We start from the raw sequence: 22,841 nt of genomic DNA, 5'->3' as shown, positions 1-22,841 counted from the left end.
TGAGAGTAGAGACAGATGAAAAAGTTCAAGCTTTATAGCCATTAAAACACAAATTGTCAACATCATTTGTCAAAACAAGCAGAGTAAATAACCTTAAATCAAACTCTAATAAATTCTCAAGCAGCATTATTTTGCCTATCGGTTAATTTCAATTATGAACAATAGAAATACTTTTTCATGGGTTTGTGGGCCTTGGGTGAAACGGACATTTACCAACATTTACAAATAAAAATCTAATCCTTCCAAGCCTAATTATGATGCAGTACATCCTCTCCCCCTCACATATTTGTTCATTTATTTGCTAATTTACAAAAGCCAGAAGTCTGCTAATGTGTCTCCTAGTCAGATTGAGCTTGTAATGTTTTTTACTGCGTAACATTTAAGTAAAAAATATGGAGAGAAAACTTTGATTAAGCACTGTGTATGAACACCATCTTCGGGAGACAGCAAGACAATCCTCTTCAGCATTAACAGAGTCAGAGTTTAAGGCCAGACAGGACGATCAGATCATGTAGTGTGATTTCCTATGTAGCACAGACCACTGAAAACCTTCACACTATACCCAACAACCACAATTAGACCAAAGTATTACAGCGGTCACAAGATTAAACTATATAAATGTTCAGAAAAGAGCATATACATCTGGAAGGGGCAAGCCTTTCTGATGCAAGAGTCTAAGATGTAAAAGATTTCCTAGGTTCACCAAAACTAAAGAGGGCAGAAATATGATATAGGTTATACTATATTATATATATATTATCCTGTCTAATTTCACAGCGCAAGTCAATGGCAGCGGAATTCCAGGTTCACCCTTTCCCATTGTAGGGCAAGATGGAAGTCTAAGTCAGTCATAGTAACTAAGTTGACTCTAGTCACATACATCAATTTAAGCTGAACAGCAGAAAGTATATTACACTGACGTATTAACACATACTTCAGAACTTACTACCATTGTTTTTCTTTAATGCATGCTGCATTTTATATTATAGGTATTTATATGTTGCCCTCTACTGTAGCAGGTGGGTCCCTTCCATTTGCGAATTTTAAAGTGCTTTACGAAAGGTTAGGTATTAATATTTGTCTTTTACTGGTAAGGAAACAGGTAGCGATTAAGTGATGTGCATAAAGTCACAATAATAAATCAGTGGCAGTCAGAAATAATAACCCAAACAACTGCCTCCTATCCCTGTTCTAACCACTAGACAACGCTTTCTCCCCAGAAAAAGAAAAAAGCTTTCCAGGACATTTTTAAAATTAAAGTTATTTAACATACATAGAGAGATAATGCAGTACAAAGCACAAAGGAAGGAGAAATAAGCATGTTTACTGAGTACATACTTACCAACTATAGCAGCCTACACCTGGGGCAGAGGGGTTTCTAGGTGTGGGAGGGGTGTCAAACTCACAACCTTCAAAATAAAAAATCATAAGCCTTTACCATTTGAGCTAAAGAACTTCTTGTTTGGCTGTGAGAAAGTGATCAGCTGTGAGAAAGTGATCACTGTAGTCAGTGGGGCTAGAGGGAGTCATGCTTTCACACATACTAAGCCAGTGTATTACACAAACACAGGGCAAGGATCTGAAGCCCTTTTGGACTGGAAACTTCAATAAATAATTAGATGACATGAGCACCAACTTGTGCACTAAAGAAGCTTCTCAAACAGGAAGCAATAAGAGAGGTAAAAATATTCATTTGCAATATATGTAACTTTAAAAGAAATTATAGGTTTTACAAGTGAATGTTAACACTGCATGGAAAGTACTATTGAACAAAAGATCTTAATGCAATAGGTGACACCCACACTAAGTGCATGAGGGAAACCTGTTTGGCATACCCAATTTTCATGATCACGACTACAAGCATTGTATGTGGGCTCAGGGGAGAAAGTGACAAGGACTTGTAGAAGGAGGAAGAAATCAGTGTTTGGAAAAAATTTAGATGGCAAAATATGAAAATTTCTGTACTAGATTCATTCATTTTAACATCACAGCAGATACTTCAGAAACACCCTCTCATAGTCAGGGAGAGCCAATAAATCAACCGCAGCTATATGTGTAAATATGCAAGTTAAGTTCACACTTGGCCAATAGTAACTAGCTTCCAGTCTATTTAAAACATAGCTAGAAAAAATGTAAATATGAGTGTTTTTGCATCATGTACAAAGATGCTTGCCACTGATAAAACTCACAAGCAAGGGGGTCAAATAAGAGTTGTACAGGAAGCATTAAGTAATAATGTGTTCCTGTTAACTCACATCAGAAAGAAATCTTGTAGTCACTATGCCTAGTCCTCTGAAAACTTCAGCTCACTCTTCAGCAGCGATCAAAATAGGCTAACAATGTTAAGAGCTATTAGGAAAGGGAAAGAAAATAAGAAAAAAATAGCATCATGTCACTATATAAATTCATGGTGTGCCCACACCTGGAATACTGTCTCCAGTTCTGGTCAACCCTTGTCAAAAAGGATACAGTGGAATTGGAAAAGATTCAGAGAAGGGCAACCAAGATGGCCAAAGGTATGGAATGGCTCCAAACAAGGAGAGACTAAAAGGATTAGAGCTGGTCAGCTTAGAAAATAGATGACTAAGGTGGATATAATAGAGGTGTATAAAGTCATGAATGGTGTGGAAAAAGTGAACAGAAAAGTGTTTTTTGCCCTCTGACTCAATACAAAAACCAGGAGTCACTCGAAATACAAATAAGAGCAAGTACTTTCTCACACAATGCACAATTAATCTGTGGAACGCATTGCCTTGAGATGTTGTGATGGCCAAAAATATAACTGAATCCAAAAAAGAAGTTCATGTAGGATAGATCCACCAATGGCTATTAGTCAAAAGCATCAGGGATGCAACCCCATGCTCAGGGCAACCTAAACCTCTGCCTGCCAGAAGAAAGGAGGGAAAGACAGGGATGGATCACTCAATAAATTGCCCTGTTCTGTTTGTTCCCGCTGATTCTCTAGTTTTGGCCACTGCTGGAGACAGGATGCTGGACTAGATGGACCACTGATCAGACCCAGTATGGCTGTTCTTATGTTCTTCCTCCTTCACCACTACCAGCTGCTGTGACAGCTTCCAACTGTTACAAGTACAGCGTCTGCTGCTGTTGCTTTAAGGATAGCATCAGCGCAGCTTAGAATGTTTATATGTTCAGTTATTATGGCAGACAGACAGAATTCTCCTGAAGAATATAAGCAAGAGAAGAAAATGGGAATTTGTTTAACTTTCCTCAGTCAGCAAAAGCTGAATGGAATTTAATCGGACATGAAAAGGAACTTTTGTTTCCTGAGGAAGTTCCTTTTGCCAAACATTAAAGGCCCGCTGCAAACAATGGAGGGCTGAGAGCTTCTCAAAGAAAAGGTAACAAGAATATTTTATAATGGAAAGAGCTAGGCAGACTATGGGTAAGACTATGAGTCAGTCACAGATTCTGTGATTTTACAAGACCTCCATGACTTCCTGAAAATTCCAATAATTCAGCCCTGCGGCGGAGGGACTCTGGCTTCAATAAATCCACAATTTATTGTTTATTATCCATGTCCAATCTGTGACTTTACAAAAATACTCATGTCAAAATCGTAGCCTTAAGTATAGGGTCACTATTAGCTACCCCTCATAATAATATTGAACTGAGATGGCAACCTCTCTCATCCCACATGTTGAGAATTCAAAAACAAAAATAGTGTGTGTTTGTTTGGGATGGAAGTAGCAGCACTCAGGAGATTAAAAAAAAAAAAAGAATTACAAAGTGATGCTGCATTGCACTCTATCCAGTAACAGCCTGTGGTTCTTTAATCGGGATAGTTTGAGCAATGAAATAAGCTACTTTTAAACTCCCTTCCAGATTCTAGATGCAGATAAAAACATATGATAAAATAAAAGATTTACTTTACAAACAGGTGCTGCGGAAAACATAGCTACAAAATATATGTAAAAGTAAGGAGTTTGACATATAGTCCTTTGAGAGGGCGAGATTGCTAGAAGTATGATTTAAAACGGTTCTCTCTGATGCAAATTTAGACTATTATCAATGCACTTTTTGAAGAGTGATTTGTACATTCTATAACAAAAATTAGTGTTCTAATAGCTTTTAAGCATCATCAGATTGTACTATTAAGCATTCAGAAGAGCCAGTTTCAGCCTCCCTGGGGAAATACTCCTACTCACATTCCACAGGTTCCAAAAAGTTCTCTACTGTTCTGCATTGTGCCTATATAGGAATGAAGTATTTAAAAGCAGATCTTAAGCATTATGTTTACACACATGCTTTATAGAATAACGAAAGCATGCACATAGACATAGGCTCTGACTGGAGATGGTCACAACCTATTTTTGCAAAAACAGTACTGCTGTTCTTCAGCTAGCTCTAGCCTTGAACTCACTAGCTGCTCATTCATGAGGGTAGACTTTTTTTGCATGGGTGGGTTCAAGACTTATCAATTCCAACTGAGCTCTGTCCAGGCACAGAGGTCTGCCAATGCAGATCTCATTGCAATATCAAGGTGATACATAAAAGTGCAATATTATATTTTAATTCCACAAATTCAGCTTCCATGTTACATGATCTTAGGGTATGTCTACACTGCAACTGGAGGGTAGGGTATGTCCACACTGCAGCTGGAAGGTGTAACTGCAGCACATGTAGGATACATTTTGTAGTCTGATTCTTTAGTGGTTAATAATTATTCCTGATTGCTTATTAACACCAATATAAAGAGCTGGGGGTTGTAGGGTTCTAGTCCCAGAATCAGATACAACAGAATTAAAATTAACAAGTTCAATATTTGGTGGGAAACCCCATCGTGTACGGCAACAACACTCACATTGAAGGCAAACCAAAGCACAATTAGAAAATACAAGAAAGCTCCAAACCAAATAAATAGCAGTAATACAGAATTAGTGATATCTTTGATATCATTCTTGGCATATGCTCATATACCTATATACTCACATACTTCCTTTGATATGGTAGTGATAGAGAAAAGACCCGCTCTGTCCCTGACATGCCAATCAAGTCCAATGGTCCAGATCCAGATCGACCTACCTGATCAACTGCCTCTACATAGTGGCCTGGTCTATTATAGGGTCTAAGGATGACTGTCATGAATATTCATGCAGACACCCAGCCTCCCATCTCCACATCTAACTTCCTCACTCTAATAATGTTGGGGTGCCTTTATCTTATAGGTTACCATATTAATGGCTTTACCTTATGACCATAGATGTCAATTAATTGCCAATGCAAATTTGTGGTTGGGCATCTGCCAACAATTTTGTCCTAAAATATCCAAACCTGATATCAGTTTAAGGTTCTTGCTGTTGCCTGGTATCTTTATATATAAACCTCCTCCTTAAACACTCTATTCCCAATTCTCCAAAACCTTGGGGCAACTGTTGGGCCATCTATCTATGCTGAAGTTCATAGGTCTCAAGCCTTATGCTAACTTGTTTAAACCAATGTCTTACAGGAAACAGGCTTGTTGGTTTCTTGCATTATTGCTAAGTAAAATAAAATGCGAAAGCTAGTTCTATGGGCCACAGTTTACACTAAACCCATGGTACTGAGTCTCAGAACCCAGGTCAAAGCGTAAGAAAAGCAGCTTAACAGACAATACTAACCATACTAGTAAATAAAATTTAATATAAAACCTTTTAATACTACAAAAGGCACAGTTAGTGTAACCTTTCAAGCAGCATTTCAATTTGTTGAGCAAATGAAGCCTGGAAAAAAAAATATATATATTGTGAATAAAGTATTTTCAAGATGAATGTTGTCAGACATTCTATTTTCAGTATCATGTAGGGGCACACTGACAGGGCTGTTAAGAGTTTAGAAACTCAGTCCTGCTTTCTCCAGGAGCAGTAGTGTCTTTGTAGTTATTTTAATTGTCCTAGTCACACCACAACTGCAAATCATCAAATCGCATTAAGCTCCAAAGGGAGCAACTTCTGCAGCCCCACAAAATGAGGATAAATCATGAAGAGAGCAGTAAAAAAAGTGTGTAGGTGGAAAAATGAAAGCGATGATATCATATAGGCTACATATTTTTAAAGTTATTAAAAAAAGCAAGATTCTAAAGGCATTACAAGAAAAATTTGCATTTCTTTCCAGTGTCGCTATTATTTTAAATGACTTAAATGTTCATTGTACAATAATTCACACACACAACTATAATTATAAAAACAGCTATGCCTTTTTTTTCTGCACAAGATTCTTTTTGCAGACATATCCCTCACTAAACTCTTGATCTCTATATTCTAGGGTTGGGATAAATCATTAATATAGCCCATAAAACAAAATCTTTATTTAAAAAGAAGTGATAATTTTTACTTAGCAATTTATTAAAGAATTTAAGAAATCCAAGAGCTTAAATAGTTAAGATCATAAATCTGGCATTCCCCTCATACATTTATAGATTTTAAAGCTAGAAGAGACAACTATGATCCAGTTTGACCTCCTGCATAACACATAATTTCAATAATTCCTGAAATGGAGGGAATTATTCTTCCTTATTATATAAGTGAATAGTACTGAATTACAGTTGAAATAGAGCATCTTTCTAAGAAAGACACACAAACTCAGTTTAAAGATTCCACGTGATGATCAATGTGATATGTTCCACCAGTTAATTACCCTCATGGATAAAAGCTGTGTCACATCCAATTTGATTTTTCCAACTTCAAGCCACTGGAACTTTAAACCTTTGACCATTACATTAATGGTCAAGTGATTAATTATTAGATCACAACCTTAAAAGAATAGTACTGATTTGGGTCAGTTACCAGAAATCTCAGAAAACCAGATTTCACACCACAAAAAAACAAGACCTTGGAATTTCATTTCACTTTTGAGGAGTAGCCGATGCTGTTTTGGCAGTAGTGACTGAAAGTATTCTCAGTCAGCTTCACTGGAAAATATTTGTATCCAGTTTTCAAATAAATGGACAGTTTCCCTGTCTTGAAGGCCACTCCTTGCATCAGCCAATATCAAAACTTCCCCATGTTTTAATTTTTGTAGTGTAATGAGAATTTTGTAGGGCAGACAGAGGGATACAAAGAAACATTAAAAACTTATCTGCCCCCCCCCAACACACACACAAAAAAACATTTTAAAGTTTTACTCTCTAAAATTACCCCCAGATGCTATAGTTGTCAAAGATACTTAACTCCACAAATGAAAAGCATAAATATCTTTTGGGACGGGAGTTACCAGAGGAATTAATATACATTTTATCATTGAAAATGGCTGCAACTAACTTTGCAGATGCTATCCTCCATATATATTAAGCCACTCACATCTACACTCTAAGGTCTGGTCCCAGAGGTGAACGTTACAGAACAGATAATCATCAAGTGATCCATCCCCTGTTGCCTATTCCCAGCTTCTGGCAAACAGAGACTAGGGACACCATCCCTGCCCATCCTGGCTAATCACCACTGATGTACCTATCCTCTGTGAACTTATCTAGTTCTTTTTTGAACCCTGTTATAGTCTTGACTTCATCTGACTGCTCAGGATTCCAGAAACCTATTTCTCTTCTCTAACAGACTTGTCATAAACAAAATGCCTGTAAGAGCAAATGCACCTAATTCTTAAACCCTAAAGCCATAACATCCTCAAAATCCCTTTTCAAATGCCCCAGACAAACTGTTACACTTTCTGATTCCCCCCTTTGCCTACTAGTCCCCTCAAACCCTGCTGAGTGGTGGAACACAATGGCCATGGCAGGTAAGTATTTCTGCTGTGTACAAGGGAATATACACAAAGACAATCTCCTTCACTCCATTCTCTGGCTTTCTCCAGGCCCCAGGATGTCCCTATCATTAATGGGGAGGAAACTTATCAGTTAACGTCCTTTAGGAGAGACTGTTGCATTAACTGGTCAAAAGCTATTTGCAAGCTACCACATAAAAGTTATCGTAAGTGAGACGGAGGGTCCAGACTAGTCTTTGTAGCCAATTCCCATGTTCTCCAAGGTGTTGTGTACTTTCACCGCCTTTTGCAATTCTGAGGAATGCTAGGACTGTTTTTGTTTTAAGCAGTTACTAGCTTTCCTGTATACTGCAGACACGTATACAGATGACTCATTGATTCCAAGCTCCAGAAACCTTAATCAATCATGTATGCACATCATTCACTGACAAATTCCCTGTCAAGGCACATTTTTTGCTAAATCAATAGAAAAAGTTAACTACTCTGATTTTTATTTAGTATTCAGCCAGTACCAATTCTCTCATTCTTAATTTATACACAAACTTATTTCTGCAGGTGCTCTCCAGACAGACTTTAACCATTCCTGACAGGGGGAGGTGGGAGAGAAAGTTTGTTCTATTGAAAACAGACTCTATGCTTTTAGGTTGCTGAGTCTCTGCCAGTTGCATGTTGAGGTTTACATTCAAATCAGTACTGATTTATATAAAGAAACCTCATGTTATTGTTACCACCCACTGTGAAATCAACTATTTGAAAAATGTTTGAAAAGCAAACAGATTCCCTAGCAGCAAATTAATAGAGGTACTGAGAAATTGCATGACTTGTTGATGCAAGATTCCTCAACACAGGAGCTTGATCCAAGGGGACTACTTGTATTCTCAAAGTTAAGCATGTGCCTGAGTATTTGTTGGATTGGGGCAGAGTGCTTAGCACCTTGCAGAACTATCCCCTAGATCAAGAGAAAGAAGTTACCCAGAAAACACAAGTTCTCTCGACACCTCCATAAGGTTATTATACCCTTAAACATAGCATATACAGATGAAGTTAGGGAAAATATACTACACGGATACACAGATTCCAAGGCCATTGCGATCATCTAATTTGACCACTTATATAATACAGGCTGCAGAATCTCTCCAAAATAATTCCAAGAGTTTATCTTTTAGAAAAACATCCAATCCTGATTTTAAAATTGTCAGTGATGGAGAATCCATCAGGACCTTGCTAAGTTGTTCCACAGTTAATTACTCTCACTGTTAAAAATGTATGACTTATTTCCAGTCTCCAATTGTCTAGCTTCAACTTCCAGCCATCGGATAATGTTCTACCTTTCTCTGCTAGACTGAAGAGTCCATTATCAAATATTTGTTCCCCAAGCAGACACTTATAGACTAATCAACTCATTTCATAATCTTCTCTTTGTTAAGCTAAATAGACGTGCTCTAAAATTTTATTGGCAGGCGTATGGAAGTGCTAGAGTCACAAGGGAGTTATGTAGGCCATCCCAGACAAATGCCAATATGTTTATACCATACTATCAAGGCATACAGAGCTTGAGATACTGTAAGCATGTTTTAAAGTAACATTCTTAAAAGAACCATAGTGTATATAAATTCTCCCTCCTCACAATAAGTCTAAGTCATTACTACTCAGAAATTACTGCTTCTAAATCACTTCAATACAAATTTAAGTCTGTAGGGTTGACAGAAATATGTAAAATATATGTAATGGGTCAGCTGAAAGTGATCAGTACCTTTAATGTTTTGCAAATTCTAACTGTATTTCATCTGGAGTTACAGTGACAATCCACTGAAATTATTAAAAGTTATATGCAGAGCTACTTATTGTAGATATTTCTGAATGACACTTTGGTGGACTTTCCCATTCTCCTCTACCTGTTTACAGTTTCAGTCACCACCAAAAAAGGTATTAATGACACACAGCAGCTGCTCCAAGTTACTGACTCCTTAATCCACCCAAGTAAAAAGTCAACCTCTGCCACTTCATGAGGCGCCTGCTATCTTATGTTTTTCCTTTCAAAAACGGAAAGACTATATAATTCAACATTGCTACTTACAGCCTGGATTCCTCATTCTTCAGTGGCCCATCAGCAACAAAGCATCTCTCCACTTAAAAACAACTTTAAGATATTCTGATTTCCATCATTCTCCACTGGGAATACCTTCTCTTTCAGTGTTACTACTTTGCGAAAAACATTAATGCATTTTGAGTAACCTATTCTTCTTTGTAACCAGAATCTCTTTAAAACTCTATCAATATCCCTATTTTATGTTTAAACTTTAATGTGTCAAGTTGGGGCAGAGAGGAACTTTGTTCCCTGTTTCAAATAAGGCTTTAGGTTGGGTTTTGTTATATGTTTGGTGGTACTTTTGGAGGGGACAGGGGGTGGAGGCAGACTTTCCTTCCCCAAAATCCAAGGAACTAGTATTATGGTAGGTAGCATTTGTTGTAGAAAAATGCAAAGAAATTCATAGCGCATGAAATAATTTGACCCAGATAGACACATTGCCTAAATTAAATGTAATCAATCATGCAGGAAAAAGACTCAGGCATCCTGGTAGACAGTTCAATGGAAACAAATGACTAATCTTCAGCAATGTACAAAATGTTGGGGTAAGTTATGAAAGGGACAGAGAATCATATTGAGAACATACTACTACTGTATAAATTGATGGTATGCCTGCATCCTCAATACTGTATTCAGTTTTTCTCATATCTCAAGAATCGTAAAAGAAAGAGAAAGGTTCCAGAAAAAAGGGCGACTAAAGTGATTAGAAGTATCAAAAAAGACTTCCAAAATGAGGAGAGTTAAAAGGATTAACATACATAATTTAGAGAAGAAACATAATTATTATACAGGTTATTCAGATGCTCCCGTTTATCCTCACAATACAAGAACAAGGGCACATTCGATAAAATGGAGAAGCAACATATTTAAAATCAAAAGTAAATGCTCTTTTTAAATTAACTGACTGCATCGGGGAGGGATAGCTCAGTGGTTTGAGCTCTGGTCTGCTAAACTCAGGGTTGTGAGTTCAATCCTTGGGGGGCCATTCAGGGATCAGGGCAAACATCTCTCTGGGGATTAGTCCTGCTTTGAGCAGGGGGTTGAACTAGATGACCTCCTGAGGTCCCTTCCAGCCCTGATATTCTATGATTGTCTCAATTACATCTCTTTGCAGGCTCCTTGGTATTTGACAAAGAGTTTAGTAGGTTTTTATAAAATTAGACGTTTATACAGAATCAGAAGTTACCCAGATTGACAGGAAAGAGAGAATATCATACCTGCCAGCATTCTTTATATAGAATACCAGTAGACTGATAGGAGGTATTTATTTTCATAATTTTGCATAATTCATGAATAGAAGCCATGCCTTTCTGTTTTAAAATGATACTATAACAAAAGCTGATACATTTCAATGCTACATTTTTCATATTGTTGCTATTCTCTTCTTCATGTTGAAGAGTACTAAGAAACTGGGGGATGAGGGAGAGGGGAAACAAGTACCTGCTAGCTCTAATCCTAACTTAATAATCACATAATTAAGGTCAAAAGTGTCAATTCTTCAAAAGCTCTGTACTACTTAATTAGTGGGTGGAATTAGAAAACAGATAATAATATATTAAGGATGCAAATCAGAAAGTCAGGAATTCAACAAATCATTCCCCCCTCCAAAATTGGCTTACTGGCCCAAGGGAACTGCCTTAATTCCAGAGTTACCCTTCCCTAATTAGGAGAAAACTTTAAATCTGAAAGCTGTGGGCATAAAATCAAAGATGTGTTTGCTTAAAATTATGTTTTGTGGCACTCTGGGGAATCAATAATTTTAACTGTTAGAAGTTAGGGAAGCAAAAGGTTAGTTGCTTAGATTGTAAACTCTTACTTGGATCACAGATTCTTTGGTCAGGGTCTGTCTTTTTTGTTATTGTGTGTACAGTACCTAGCATAATGGGTCCCTGTTTTCTGATTAAGGCCTCTAGGAACTTCTAAACGAGAAATAAAAGACTATTTTAGAGCTGGGATTATTAGTATACTTAAATCACTTCAATTTCATATGGAATTCCATCCTAAACCCAGAACAAGAAAGAGCAGCAGTTTGTAGGACTGAGGAAACCCAGAGAAACACATATATAGGTGCTTAGTTTTATGCTTATGAATAATCTCAGGGACTTCAATAGGACTACTCACGTTTGTAAAGTTAAGCAAGCGTGTAAGTATTTGCAGGACTCGGGCCCAGATTTAAAAATTTTATTAAAGATAATGTTAAAAAGTATGTAATATATAATTATTAATAAATATTAATTAAAATTAATACAAGTTTTAAATCTAGGCCCCAGTCCTGCAAATACTTAAAAGAGCTAAAAAAACCCAAAAAACAGTGGTCTGGTTAAGTCTGGAACACACAGGTGTGGTATGTAGGTGTGATTCCAGACTAAGTTTAAAACCTAACTTCAGGGGTCCAGAATACTGCAAATGGACACGTGTCTCATTGAGGAACTATGGAGAGAGCACCTTCACTTTCCATTACTTTTAACAATTTATTAAGTCTCTCTCCACGCAACTTGAAAGAACCATCTTGAGTTTCAAAATGTATCATGAATTCTGATCAGAACTCCTACATATCTAACCCAGAGGGTGCAAACTAGGGCCCATGGGCCACATTCAGCCTGCAGGACCCTTCCCTCTGCCCCTCGAGCTCCTGCCAGGGAGCGGGGTCAGGACAGGCTTGCGGAGGACCCAGCCCAACTCCCCAGCAGTGCGGTGAGCAGGGCGGAATCTAGCCCCTGGCCCATCCCCTTCTGCTCCCCTCCCTTCCTGCCTCCCTCGCAGTTGCAGTCCCCCCCGAGTGCCTGGGGGCAGCACGGCTATAGTGATCAGGTGCTCCAGGGTGGCGCACTCAGGGATGGGGATCAGGGGGAGTTCCGGGGGGGTACTGCAGGAGGGTGGTCAAAGGGCCTGGGCCCTGCTGCCAGCGACAGAGGTAGAGCAAGCCAGGGTCCCCCGCTACCCCCAGCATGCTTAGCCCTTGTCCCCAGCAGCCAAGCCAGGAGTGAGCCCTGCCTGACAGCCAGGGACAGCAGTCAAATGAGCAGGGGAAATGCACAGGGAAAGGACTGAGCCCTGCCTTCCCCCACCCCACAGGTAACATGGGGCGGGGAGAGCAGGGAGGGTTGGATAGGGGGCAGTCAGAGGGTAAGGAGAAGGGGGGATTGGATAGGGGACAGGAGGCCCGGGGGGATGGTCAGGGGGCAGAAAGCAGCGGTGTTTGGATAGGATGCATGAGTCCTGGGGAGCAGTCGGGGTGGGGATCGGGGTGGGGGGCTGGATGGGGTGGGGGTTCTGGCAGGCTGGACAGGGGCCAGACCATGCCTTGTTTTTGGGGAGGCATAGCCTCTCCCAGCCTTCCCCACCCTTCCCCACCCTGCCCTCCATTCAATTTCTGTACCTGATGTGGCGCGAGGGCCAAAAAGTTTGCCCACCTCTGTACTAACCCATCCACATTTTTCCATGTGAATTCATTCAAGAGCATAGGTGCACTCACACATGCCTATCACAACATGTGGTGTACCTCATCTAGGGCACTTAATTCCCCAGCAACAACTAAGTGGGTGAAGCAAGACAATCACAATACTCTCAGATGAACTCAGACAGAAAAATAAAAGAAAAAACACCATATCATCCATGAGTGAACACTTTTCACAAAGCAATCACTGCATATCAGACCTCTCAGATCTCGTCCTCAACAGAAACCTTGCACAACACCTTCAAAAGATAAGCCCGAGAGCTTAATTTCATAACTTTGCTAGCCACTAAAAATTGTGGACTTAAAGACACTGGATTTATGGCTTATTACAACAATCTGTAACCCACTAACCCTCCTTTATCCTACAAAGGCAAAGTTGTTAACTGCCTAACTCACCTAGAATGGTCTTTTGCAACAAGCGTTAACCCCTTATGGTTAACAATGTTGTATATAGCTGACACTGGAGTACCTTTCCTAGACCTAAAGAGAGCTCTGTGTAAGTGCTGAACCTTGTCTCTTTCATCAACAGAAATTGATCCAATACAAAATATTGTCTCACCCTATTGTCTCACCCTCATTGTCTCACTAATGTGTAATCTAGTTAATTTTAAGAAGTTAGTTAAAAGCAGTTTCTGCTATCGTATTGCCTATGTGCTTGAATCCCATTATTTTTTGTGGTTAAAAACCTCCTCTCTCTTTCTTGTTGCTGTGTGAACACAAAGAGAAATAGACAAACTACACAGGGGAAACAGAGACAATTATACACAAAACAAACAAGAAAATTTTCTCTCTCATCTTCCATCTTACAGCATGTAAAAAAATTCACACAGGAATGTATTTTTCAAATTGAAGATGTCCCTTCAAGTATGGGAGTTTATTGCAACAATACCTCTAATATCTTGATTTTATGTAAATCTTGTATAATTAGTATTTCAGACTCACCACTTCTTTCAGCTCTGTCCCTGCTGTTAGAATGGCTGGCAGCTGATGGGGAAAAAGTTGCAGAGGACAATGAATCTCCTGAAGGTGAACCAGGTTTCTGATTACTCTCACTATGGCCCACAGTAGCAGCTGCATTTAGCTGAGACCTTCCTTGCTGTGGCTGTGGGTGAGAAGGACTTGAGGAAGGATCAGGATCTGAATCCATTTCAGCTGCAAGCAAAGAGTTAAATTTATAATTAATAAATAAGCACACACTAATAATTAAGTGGCATGCATCCAAAGTGCAAACCTCTTTAATCCAAAATACATGTTATGATTCTTGTTCTGACAATATGTACAAAGAGTCAATCAATATAAAAGCATTGGCAAGCGTGCTAAGGCATCTTTTACACATGGAATTATTCAGGAATCAGGGGCAGCTCTATGTATTTTGCCGCCCCAAGCAGGGCAGTCAGGCGGCTTTAATCGGCATGCCTGTGGGAGGTCCGCTGGCAATGGTGATTCGGCGGCATGTCTGCGGGAGGTCCGACGGTCCCGCGCCTTCGGCGTACCCACTGCCGAAACTGCAGGACCAGTGAACCTTCTGCAGAAATGCCGCCTAAGGCAGCCTGACTGCCGCCCTCACAATGACCGGCAGGCAACCCCAGGCACACGCTTGGTGCGCTGGTGTCTGGAACCACCCCTGTCAGGAATAGCTAGTGCAGGGGTCGGCAACCTTTCAGAAGTGGTGTGCCCCGTCTTCATTCATTCACTCTAATTTAAGGTTTCACGTGCCAGTAATACATTTTAACGTTCTGAGAAGGTCTCTTTCTATAAGTCTATAATATATAACTAAACTATTGGTGTATGTAAAGTAAATAAGGTTTTTAAAATGTTTAAGAAGCTTCATTTAAAACTGAATAAAATGCAGAGCCCTCCAGATCAGTGCCCAGGACTCAGGCAGTGTGAATGCCAATGAAAATCAGCTTGCGTGCCGCCTTTGGCACCTGAGGCATACCCCTGAGCTAGTGCTTCTCTGCTGCCCCTAAATAGTTTAACACAGATGGGACAGTTGTTTGAAATGCACATCAGAGGATGGAACTACCAAATCCACTCTCATATCTGTGTCAGTGCACAAATATCTATACAAAAAACAGTGGCTGCCCATCTGCACTCCGTATACAAATCATGAAAGGGATGCGCTGCAGACCCTGAAGCATGCCCATGAGATGGCTGGGAAGAAAAATTCCAACTCCCCCACCCCAATCCTTTAACCAAAGGACTCGGATTTACATACAAAGGGGTGAATTTCATCCAAAGTGAGCAAACTCCTTTTGCCTCCCTGCCCACCTCCAAAGTAAACACTGTTTCATAGAAAAACATTTGACAAAATCTTTAAAGGGGGTGGATTTTGAAAGGCATAAAGGGCAGTTAGGAACAAAACTCCCATTGAAAATCTCCCCCATGTAGATCAAAAGGTCATTGCTATTTTGTAGAAAGTTCCTTAAATATGAGTCTGTCACCCATGAAAGCTTATGCTCTAATATATTTGTTAGTCTAGAAGGTGCCACAGGACTCTGTCGTTCCTTAAATATGTAATCTTTACAGAAAAAGTTAGCTGAACTTTTTCTTTTACAGGACTGGAAGCATAAAGGTGTGTGTCACCATAGCAAGAAGTGTGATAAGTCATATCATGTCTGAAACTGACTTAACTGAATTTGAAGTCTGAGCACAACAAACTTTGCAGAAGCTACTTTAACACAGTCAGCCTATTAAACTCTCTTCTAATCCTTAATTTTCCAAAAACATGCATACCCATGTGTAATAAAAATGAGCTATGAACACATAGCCCAAAAATATTAACTGTAATTATAGTCTCAAAGATAAATATTGACTTCAATGATTTGGGCTGACAACTTGAATTCTGCTTGTATAGCGATCACTAAAAATCCTAACTCATAAAGCAATACACATGTCTATGATAAATATTTACCTTGTAAGGTACTAAGTAATTTAAACAACTCACTTGCTGTGTTCTTTTTATCAAGAAAAAGGTTACAGGAATGGTGACTACTTGCTTTCTGTATTATACTATAACTTCTATTTCATAACATGACTAAAACAGATGCATGAAAATGCAGAGATTAAAATGCCCTTTCCCACTAAAGCAGCAGAATTATTTTTACTCATTACGATAAAAACATTCTCTCTCAGTTGGATTCATACTTAACCTTGCTACTTTAAAAGGGAACACGGGTAGGGAAAATAAGGCAGAAGATAGGATCCCTGATAGTAAAGAGTAAGAAAGAATCCTCTTCCCTGGCCACAGTGAACTGAATTCTCCATTACTGATTTGGGGACATCCTCTCAGTTCTTTATTTCAACAGGTGAGGAAAGCATCTCCCCAGTATTTCCAGGGAGGATGAAAACGTAACTTACGATTAAAAAAATAGAAACATTGCCACCTTCAATTAGGCCAAAAATTATAACTTTTTTTTATAAAGTTTTTATAAAATACCAGCCCTTTAGAAGTGTTTTTAAATTAAAACAGTATTAATTAAGACAGTTTTTAAACAAGTAAACTTTCATCTGAAGTGTTTAAAACCCAGCCATTGTAGCACCAAGAGTCTGAATGTGAAACTGGGTATAAACAAAAGTTTCACTGACTTGACCGTCCAAGCTGAAAGAAATACAGAAAGTAAACAAAGAGCTTAGACAAAAGTGAACTGGATTTTTAAAACAAATCTTACCTTTATGATCGAAAGGGTTACTAGTAGAATAGGCAAATTTGTTTACAACATGCGATTTATAACATGAGCAGCCTTTTAAAAATGCAAAACATTACAAGTATGTATTCAGTGATCTAATCTCTCATATGCTCTCACTGTCTTTTCATGTTAAAAGCCCTCAGCAAGAGACAAGTCCAGTGACAATACCCATCCCGTGATTTGCTTGTGAAACCCTAAAAAGGGGATGGGTGATGAGAGTCGAGTTTTAAAAAATGTCCTAAGCCAGCACATATAAAGCCTTATATATGCTCAGAATACTTTCTGAATAAGCATTAATACAGTTACAGTGATCCTGCAAAAGACAGGAAGGAGTGTAAAATACTGAACACAAATGCAAGGAACAGAGTTTGAGGCTGGATTGTTTGGGACTCCCTACCAAAAAAGGGTGTTTGGCACATTCTTTCATGAGCCACTGCAGCTACCTCAAAAGGGCGAGGAAGAGCAGATGCTTTGCTTGCCCCAGTCAGAACAGTTTCTTGGGGGCACCCCACTGAAACTCAGCAGTGCCGGGGTCAAAGTTTCAATCCTTCCTGATGTAGCCAACCACTTACAAGCTGGCAGCTATGGGGCATCCGTCAAAGTAGCAGCACAGGAGAGGGAGGGAAGCTTTATCCTTCTGGAACAGCAAGTACTTTGATGGCTGCTTGAGGCTAGCAGGTTGGGGGCAAGGACAATCAGAGACTAAACTGAGAGCATCTTAGGGGCTGCCACCGTCTGGCCCCCACAGCCTCTTTCTGGTGGGGTACGCTGGAAAGTTAGGAGGCAGGTTTCTGCAGTGAGCAGCAGCCCCGGAAACGGATGAAACTGGGGAGATCCTGGATCTCTGCTCATAAAAAACAAGCTGGACATGACAATGCAACTTACTGCACTGCCTGGGGCTGGGTCCAGGGTCCCAGTGCCGGGTCCTGCTTCCAGTGGGCACTGTGCAGACTGCACGGGGGGGGGGAGAAGGGGAGACAGGCAGTGGGTCCCACTCCCGAGGGGGATGTGCAGCTGGGGGACGCCGGCAGTGGGTCCTGCATTCGAGGGGGGTGCACAGCTGGGGAGGTCTCAGGTATGTGTGATCCCTGCTCCCGAAGCGGATGCACAGCTAGGGAGGGCTCGTAGGTGGGGTCCCTGCTCCCGAGGCGGGTGCAGAGCTGGAGAGGGCTCGGGGGGCCCCTGCTCCCGATGGGGGTGCAGAGCTGGGGGACGCAGGCAGTGGGTCCCGCTCTCGAGGGGGATGCACAACGGGGAAAAAGGGGTGGGCGCAGACGGTGGGTCCCGATCCCGCGGGGGGGGTGCAGGCAGCCCCCCAAGAACTGCGAGGACAGAGAGACCCCACTCCGGCCTGCACTCAGAGGTAGCGGTGCCCAGCGGAACTAGGGGGGGGTCCCGCTTGCCGGAGGCTCAGGGCCCCGGCTGCCGCCCCGAACACTCACCTGAGCCAGGCACTGCAGCGTCCCCGGCAAAGTTGGGCTCCAGCTCCTCCCGCGGCTGCGCGCACACTCAGCGCGCCGCGCCCGCAGCCCTAGCCGGGGAAGCTCCCGACCCCGCCCCCCGCCGCGGCTGCAGCCAGCTGGCGCCTCGCGCAGGGGCAGCCCGCCTGCCACTCACCGCGCTCGGGCTCGCGCCCCCGCTCCCCAGGGAAGCTGCTTCGCCCCGGCGCTGGCTGGGGAGCGGCAGAGTGGGTGGAGCCTTGCAGAGCCGGTGCGGCGGGACCCGGGCTTGCGGCGGGGCTGGCAGAGTCGGGCTGCGTGTTTTCCTGCAGCGAGAGAGGCGGGGCGGCCGGAGGTTACTGCACTTGCTGGGCCTTGAGAGCGGGCCTGGGAACCGCCGGGGGCAGTGCAGGGGGCGGGGCAGATGGGGCGCTGCTAGGTGACCTGCCCTGGGCAGCCCTAGGCACAACAGGTCTTCAGTCACCCTGGCCAAAAGGTTGCACCCTCCCCCTGCGCTCCCACGTGCAGGAATCAGAGGCGTTACGGCGCTGCAAGACTACGGGAGCGAAGGGAGATGGTGGAGTTTCCATGCGCCCCTAGTTGAGCCTGCAGAGATTTCCCTGTGGCACTGAAGTGTCTCCCCGCGAGAGGGTTGAACATCTCCCAGCTTTCACAGGTCTCGAGTACTTAATGACTCTGTCATAAACAGATGGTTAAGGGTTAATGTGTCTTTTACCTGAAAGGGTTAAGAAGCTCGGAAAACCTGGCTGACACCTAAACAGAGGACCAATAGGGGGGACAAGATACTTTCAAATCTTGTCAAGTATCAGAGGGGTAGCCCTGTTAGTCTGGCTCTGTAAAAGCAGCAAAGAATCCTGTGGCACCTTATAGACTAACAGACGTTTTGGAGCATGAGCTTTGTGGGTGAATACCCACTTCCTCAGATGCATGGTTTCAAATCTTGGTGGAGGGAAGTCTTTGTTTGAGCTTTTTGTTTCGGGGCCTGTTCACTCTTGGGCCTAAGAGGGACTAGACATACACCCAGGCTTTCCCTATCTTTCTGAATCAGTCTTTCATGTTTCAAAATTGTAAGTAATAGCCAGGCAAGATGGATTAGTCTTATGTTTGTTTTCTTACCTTGTTAATGTGTCTTTTTGCTGGAAGGATTTTTACCTCTGTTTGCTGTAACTTTGAATCTAAGGCTGGGGGGAGGGGCGGTCCCTCTGGTCTATATAAATCTGAGTACCCTTAAAGCATTTTCCATCCTGATTTTACAGAGATAATTTTGACCTTTTCTTTCTTTAATTAAAAGCTTTCTTTTTAAGAAGCTGATTGATTTTTCCATGTTTTAAAATCCAAGGGATTGAGTCTGAACTCACCAGGGATAGGTGGGGGGAAAGGAGGAGGGATGGTTAATTCCTCCTTGTTTTAACATCCAAGGAGTTTGGATTGGTGTGAAGCCTCTCAAGGCAACCCAGGGAGGAGAAAGTCTGGGGGGAAAAGAAGGGGGATGGTTAATTTCTCCTTGTTTTAAGACCCAAGGGGTTTGGGTCTGGGTTCCCCAGGGAAGGTTTTGGGGGAACAGAAAGTGTGCCAGACACTAAATTCTGGCTGGTGGCAGCGTACCAGACCTAAGCTAGTAATTAAGCTTAAAAGTGTTCATGCAGGTCCCTACTTTTTGTACCCTAAAGTTCAAAGGGGGGGAAAAACCTTGACATGGTAAGCAGCGGGTGGGATTTTTAGGGACCAAAAGCCAGTAGGATTTTTTTTTCTCTCCTTTCTAGCTGCTTGGAAAGCAGCCTGAGGGCAGAGGTGTTAAGTTTTTAACAAGGGTCTTTGTTAAGAGGAGGCTTCAAGCTGTGAGCCAGCAGACAGCCAGCAAAAGGCATTTACAAGTTGAATTGTTTTCTTTCTTTCTACCTCTCAGGTATAGCTAGTTAGAAAATCTCTGTTAACCAAGCAGCCTGAGCTGAAGCATCCCAATCAGTAAGCTGCAGGGAGGTGTGGCCAGCACAAGAAAGCAGAAAAATGAGTGCCAAGAAAGCAGTTAAACAGGAAATGGCTAGGTTGGATGCAGAAGAAAAAGCCAAAGAGGCTGACCACAGGAGAACTGTGGAGATGAAACAGAAAGAGCTAGAGATGAAAGAAAAAGAGATGGAGATAAGAGAAAGAAAAGAAAAAGCCAAAGAGGCTGACCAGAGGGAGGCCCTGGAATTAGAAAAGGCTAAGCAGGATGGAACAGCCAACCATAACAACCCTTCTCCAGGTACCATTCCCCATCCCAGGAAATTCCCCATCTACAAGGCAGGTGATGATACTGAGACCTTCTTAGAAAATTTTGAAAGGACATGCCATGGTACAACATCTCTACAGACCAGTACATGATAGAGCTGAGGCCACAGCTCAGTGGACCCTTAGCAGAGGTGGCAGCTGAAATGCCTAAAGAACACATGAACGATTATGAACTTTTTCAAACCAAGGCCAGAATCAGAATGGGGCTAACACCTGAGCATGCCTGTCGGCGGTTCAGAGCCCTAAGGTGGAAACCAGATGTGTCATTCCCCCAACAGGCCTACCACATTGCAAAGAATTATGAGGCCTGGATATCAGGAACAAAAGTTAACAATATGGACGAGCTGCACCTCCTGATACAGATGGAGCAGTTCTTAGATGGTGTTCCTGAGGAAATAGAGAGGTACATCCTAGATGGGAAGCCCAAAACCGTAACTGAGGCGGGGGAAATTAGAGCCAGATGGGTGGAAGTGGCAGAAAAGAAAAAAGCTACTAGCAAGGAGAGCAAATATCACAGGGGGCAAACCGAAAATAAACCCTATCTCCGAGGGCAACCCAAGACCCCACCTACAACCCAAGGAAAGCCCCAGACACCCTATTGTCCCACCTCACCAATCTCCAGCAACCCATCTCAGCCCAGTGACCACTCAGCTGGGTGATGTTTTAAATGTAATAAACGGGGACATATAAAGGCCAACTGCCCCAAGAACCCCAACCGAGTGCAGTTCATTACACCACCATCACACCAAAGATCCCTAGGCCCAGATGCCTCTCAAATACCCTTGGAGCGAAGGGAAACCTTGAGAGTGGGCCGAAAGAAGGTTATCGCGTGGAGAGACACAGGGGCACAAGTGTCAGCTATCCACCAATCCTTAGTGGACCCCAAATTCATCAACCCAGAGGCCCAAGTGACAATTTACCCATTCATGTCAAAATCTGTAAACTTGCCTACAGTTGAACTGCCTGTCCAGTACAAGAGCTGGTCAGGAAAGTGGACTTTTGCAGTCTATGACAATTATCCCATCCCCATGCTACTGGGGGAAGACTTGGCCAACCAGGTGAAGCGGACCAAGAGGGTGGGAATGGTTACACGCAACCAAGCCAGGCAAGCTTCCAGACCCAGCCCTGTTCCTGAGCCGTCCACAAGGGCCCTGTCTTTGTTACCAGAGACCCAGACAGAGGTGGTGGACCTGGATCCCCTGCCAATGACTGCAACAGCCATAGTGCATCAGTCCCAGAACCGGAACTGGAAAAGCAACCAGCACCAGAACCGTTGCCAGCACTGATGCCAGCACTTGCAAACCCATCTACCGCTCCAATGCCAGAGGGCACCAGCGGGCATGAACTGGCAGAAGCAGCAGACAACCCTACCCAAGAGGCTCAGCCAGAGCCTGAAATATCACATAGTGCACCAGCAGAAAGCGGTTCACCATCAACGAAAACAACCCCATCACCTACATCGCTTCCAGAGGGACCAAGCCCAAGTCCACAGTCTAAGGAGGAACTGGTGTCTCCAGCCTCAAGGGAACAGTTCCAGACTGAGCAGAAAGTAGATGACAGCCTTCAGAAAGCTTGGGCGGCAGCACGGAGCACCCCACCGCCTCTCAGCTCTTCTAACCGATCCCGGTTTGTTGTAGAACAAGGACTTTTGTACAAGGAGACTCTTTCTGGTGGACACAAGGAGGACTGGCATCCTCAAAAACAGTTGGTAGTTCCAACTAAGTACCGGGGAAAGCTCTTAAGCTTAGCCCATGATCATCCCAGTGGCCATTCTGGGGTGAACAGAACCAAAGACAGATTGGGGAAGTCCTTCCACTGGGAGGGGATGGGCAAGGGCGTTGCTGATTATGTCCGGTCTTGTGAGGTTTGCCAACGAGTGGGAAAGCCCCAAGACCAGGTCAAAGCCACTCTCCAACCACTCCCCATAATTGAGGTCCCATTTCAGCAAGTAGCTGTGGATATTCTGGGTCCTTTCCCAAAAAAGACCCCCAGAGGAAAGCAGTACATACTGACTTTCGTGGACTTTGCTACCCGATGGCTGGAAGCAGTAGCTCTTAAGCAACACCAGGGCTAAAACTGTGTGCCAGGCCTTAACAGACATTTTTGCCAGGTTAGGTTGGCCCTCTGACATCCTTACAGATGCGGGAACTAATTTCCTT

At 42.4% G+C, this 22,841-nt stretch overlaps 1 protein-coding gene across 3 annotated transcripts in view; it reads right to left on the bottom strand.

The window, feature by feature from the left end:
• WFS1 (wolframin ER transmembrane glycoprotein) overlaps window positions 1-18,493 on the bottom strand; it is a 45,820-nt gene extending 27,327 nt beyond the window's left edge. For 2 of the 3 annotated variants that reach the window (XM_050947503.1, XM_050947505.1), the window contains exons 1-2: window positions 18,394-18,493; window positions 14,205-14,414 (exon numbers count right to left, since the gene is read on the bottom strand). In XM_050947503.1, coding sequence (XP_050803460.1) covers window positions 14,205-14,409 — 205 coding nt within the window. In that variant the 5' untranslated portion in view covers window positions 14,410-14,414; window positions 18,394-18,493. Of the gene's footprint in view, window positions 1-14,204; window positions 14,415-16,933; window positions 16,956-18,393 lie in introns of those variants that run through there. The other variant, XM_050947504.1, reaches the window with a different exon arrangement.
• Between the last annotated feature and the right edge of the window lie 4,348 nt (window positions 18,494-22,841).

The sequence above is a fragment of the Gopherus flavomarginatus genome, chromosome 3 (genome assembly GCF_025201925.1).
Source record: "Gopherus flavomarginatus isolate rGopFla2 chromosome 3, rGopFla2.mat.asm, whole genome shotgun sequence".
Taxonomy (NCBI): Eukaryota; Metazoa; Chordata; order Testudines; family Testudinidae; genus Gopherus; species Gopherus flavomarginatus.
Note: the sequence above shows the minus strand (reverse complement) of the source record. Positions and strands in the feature narration are given on the sequence as shown.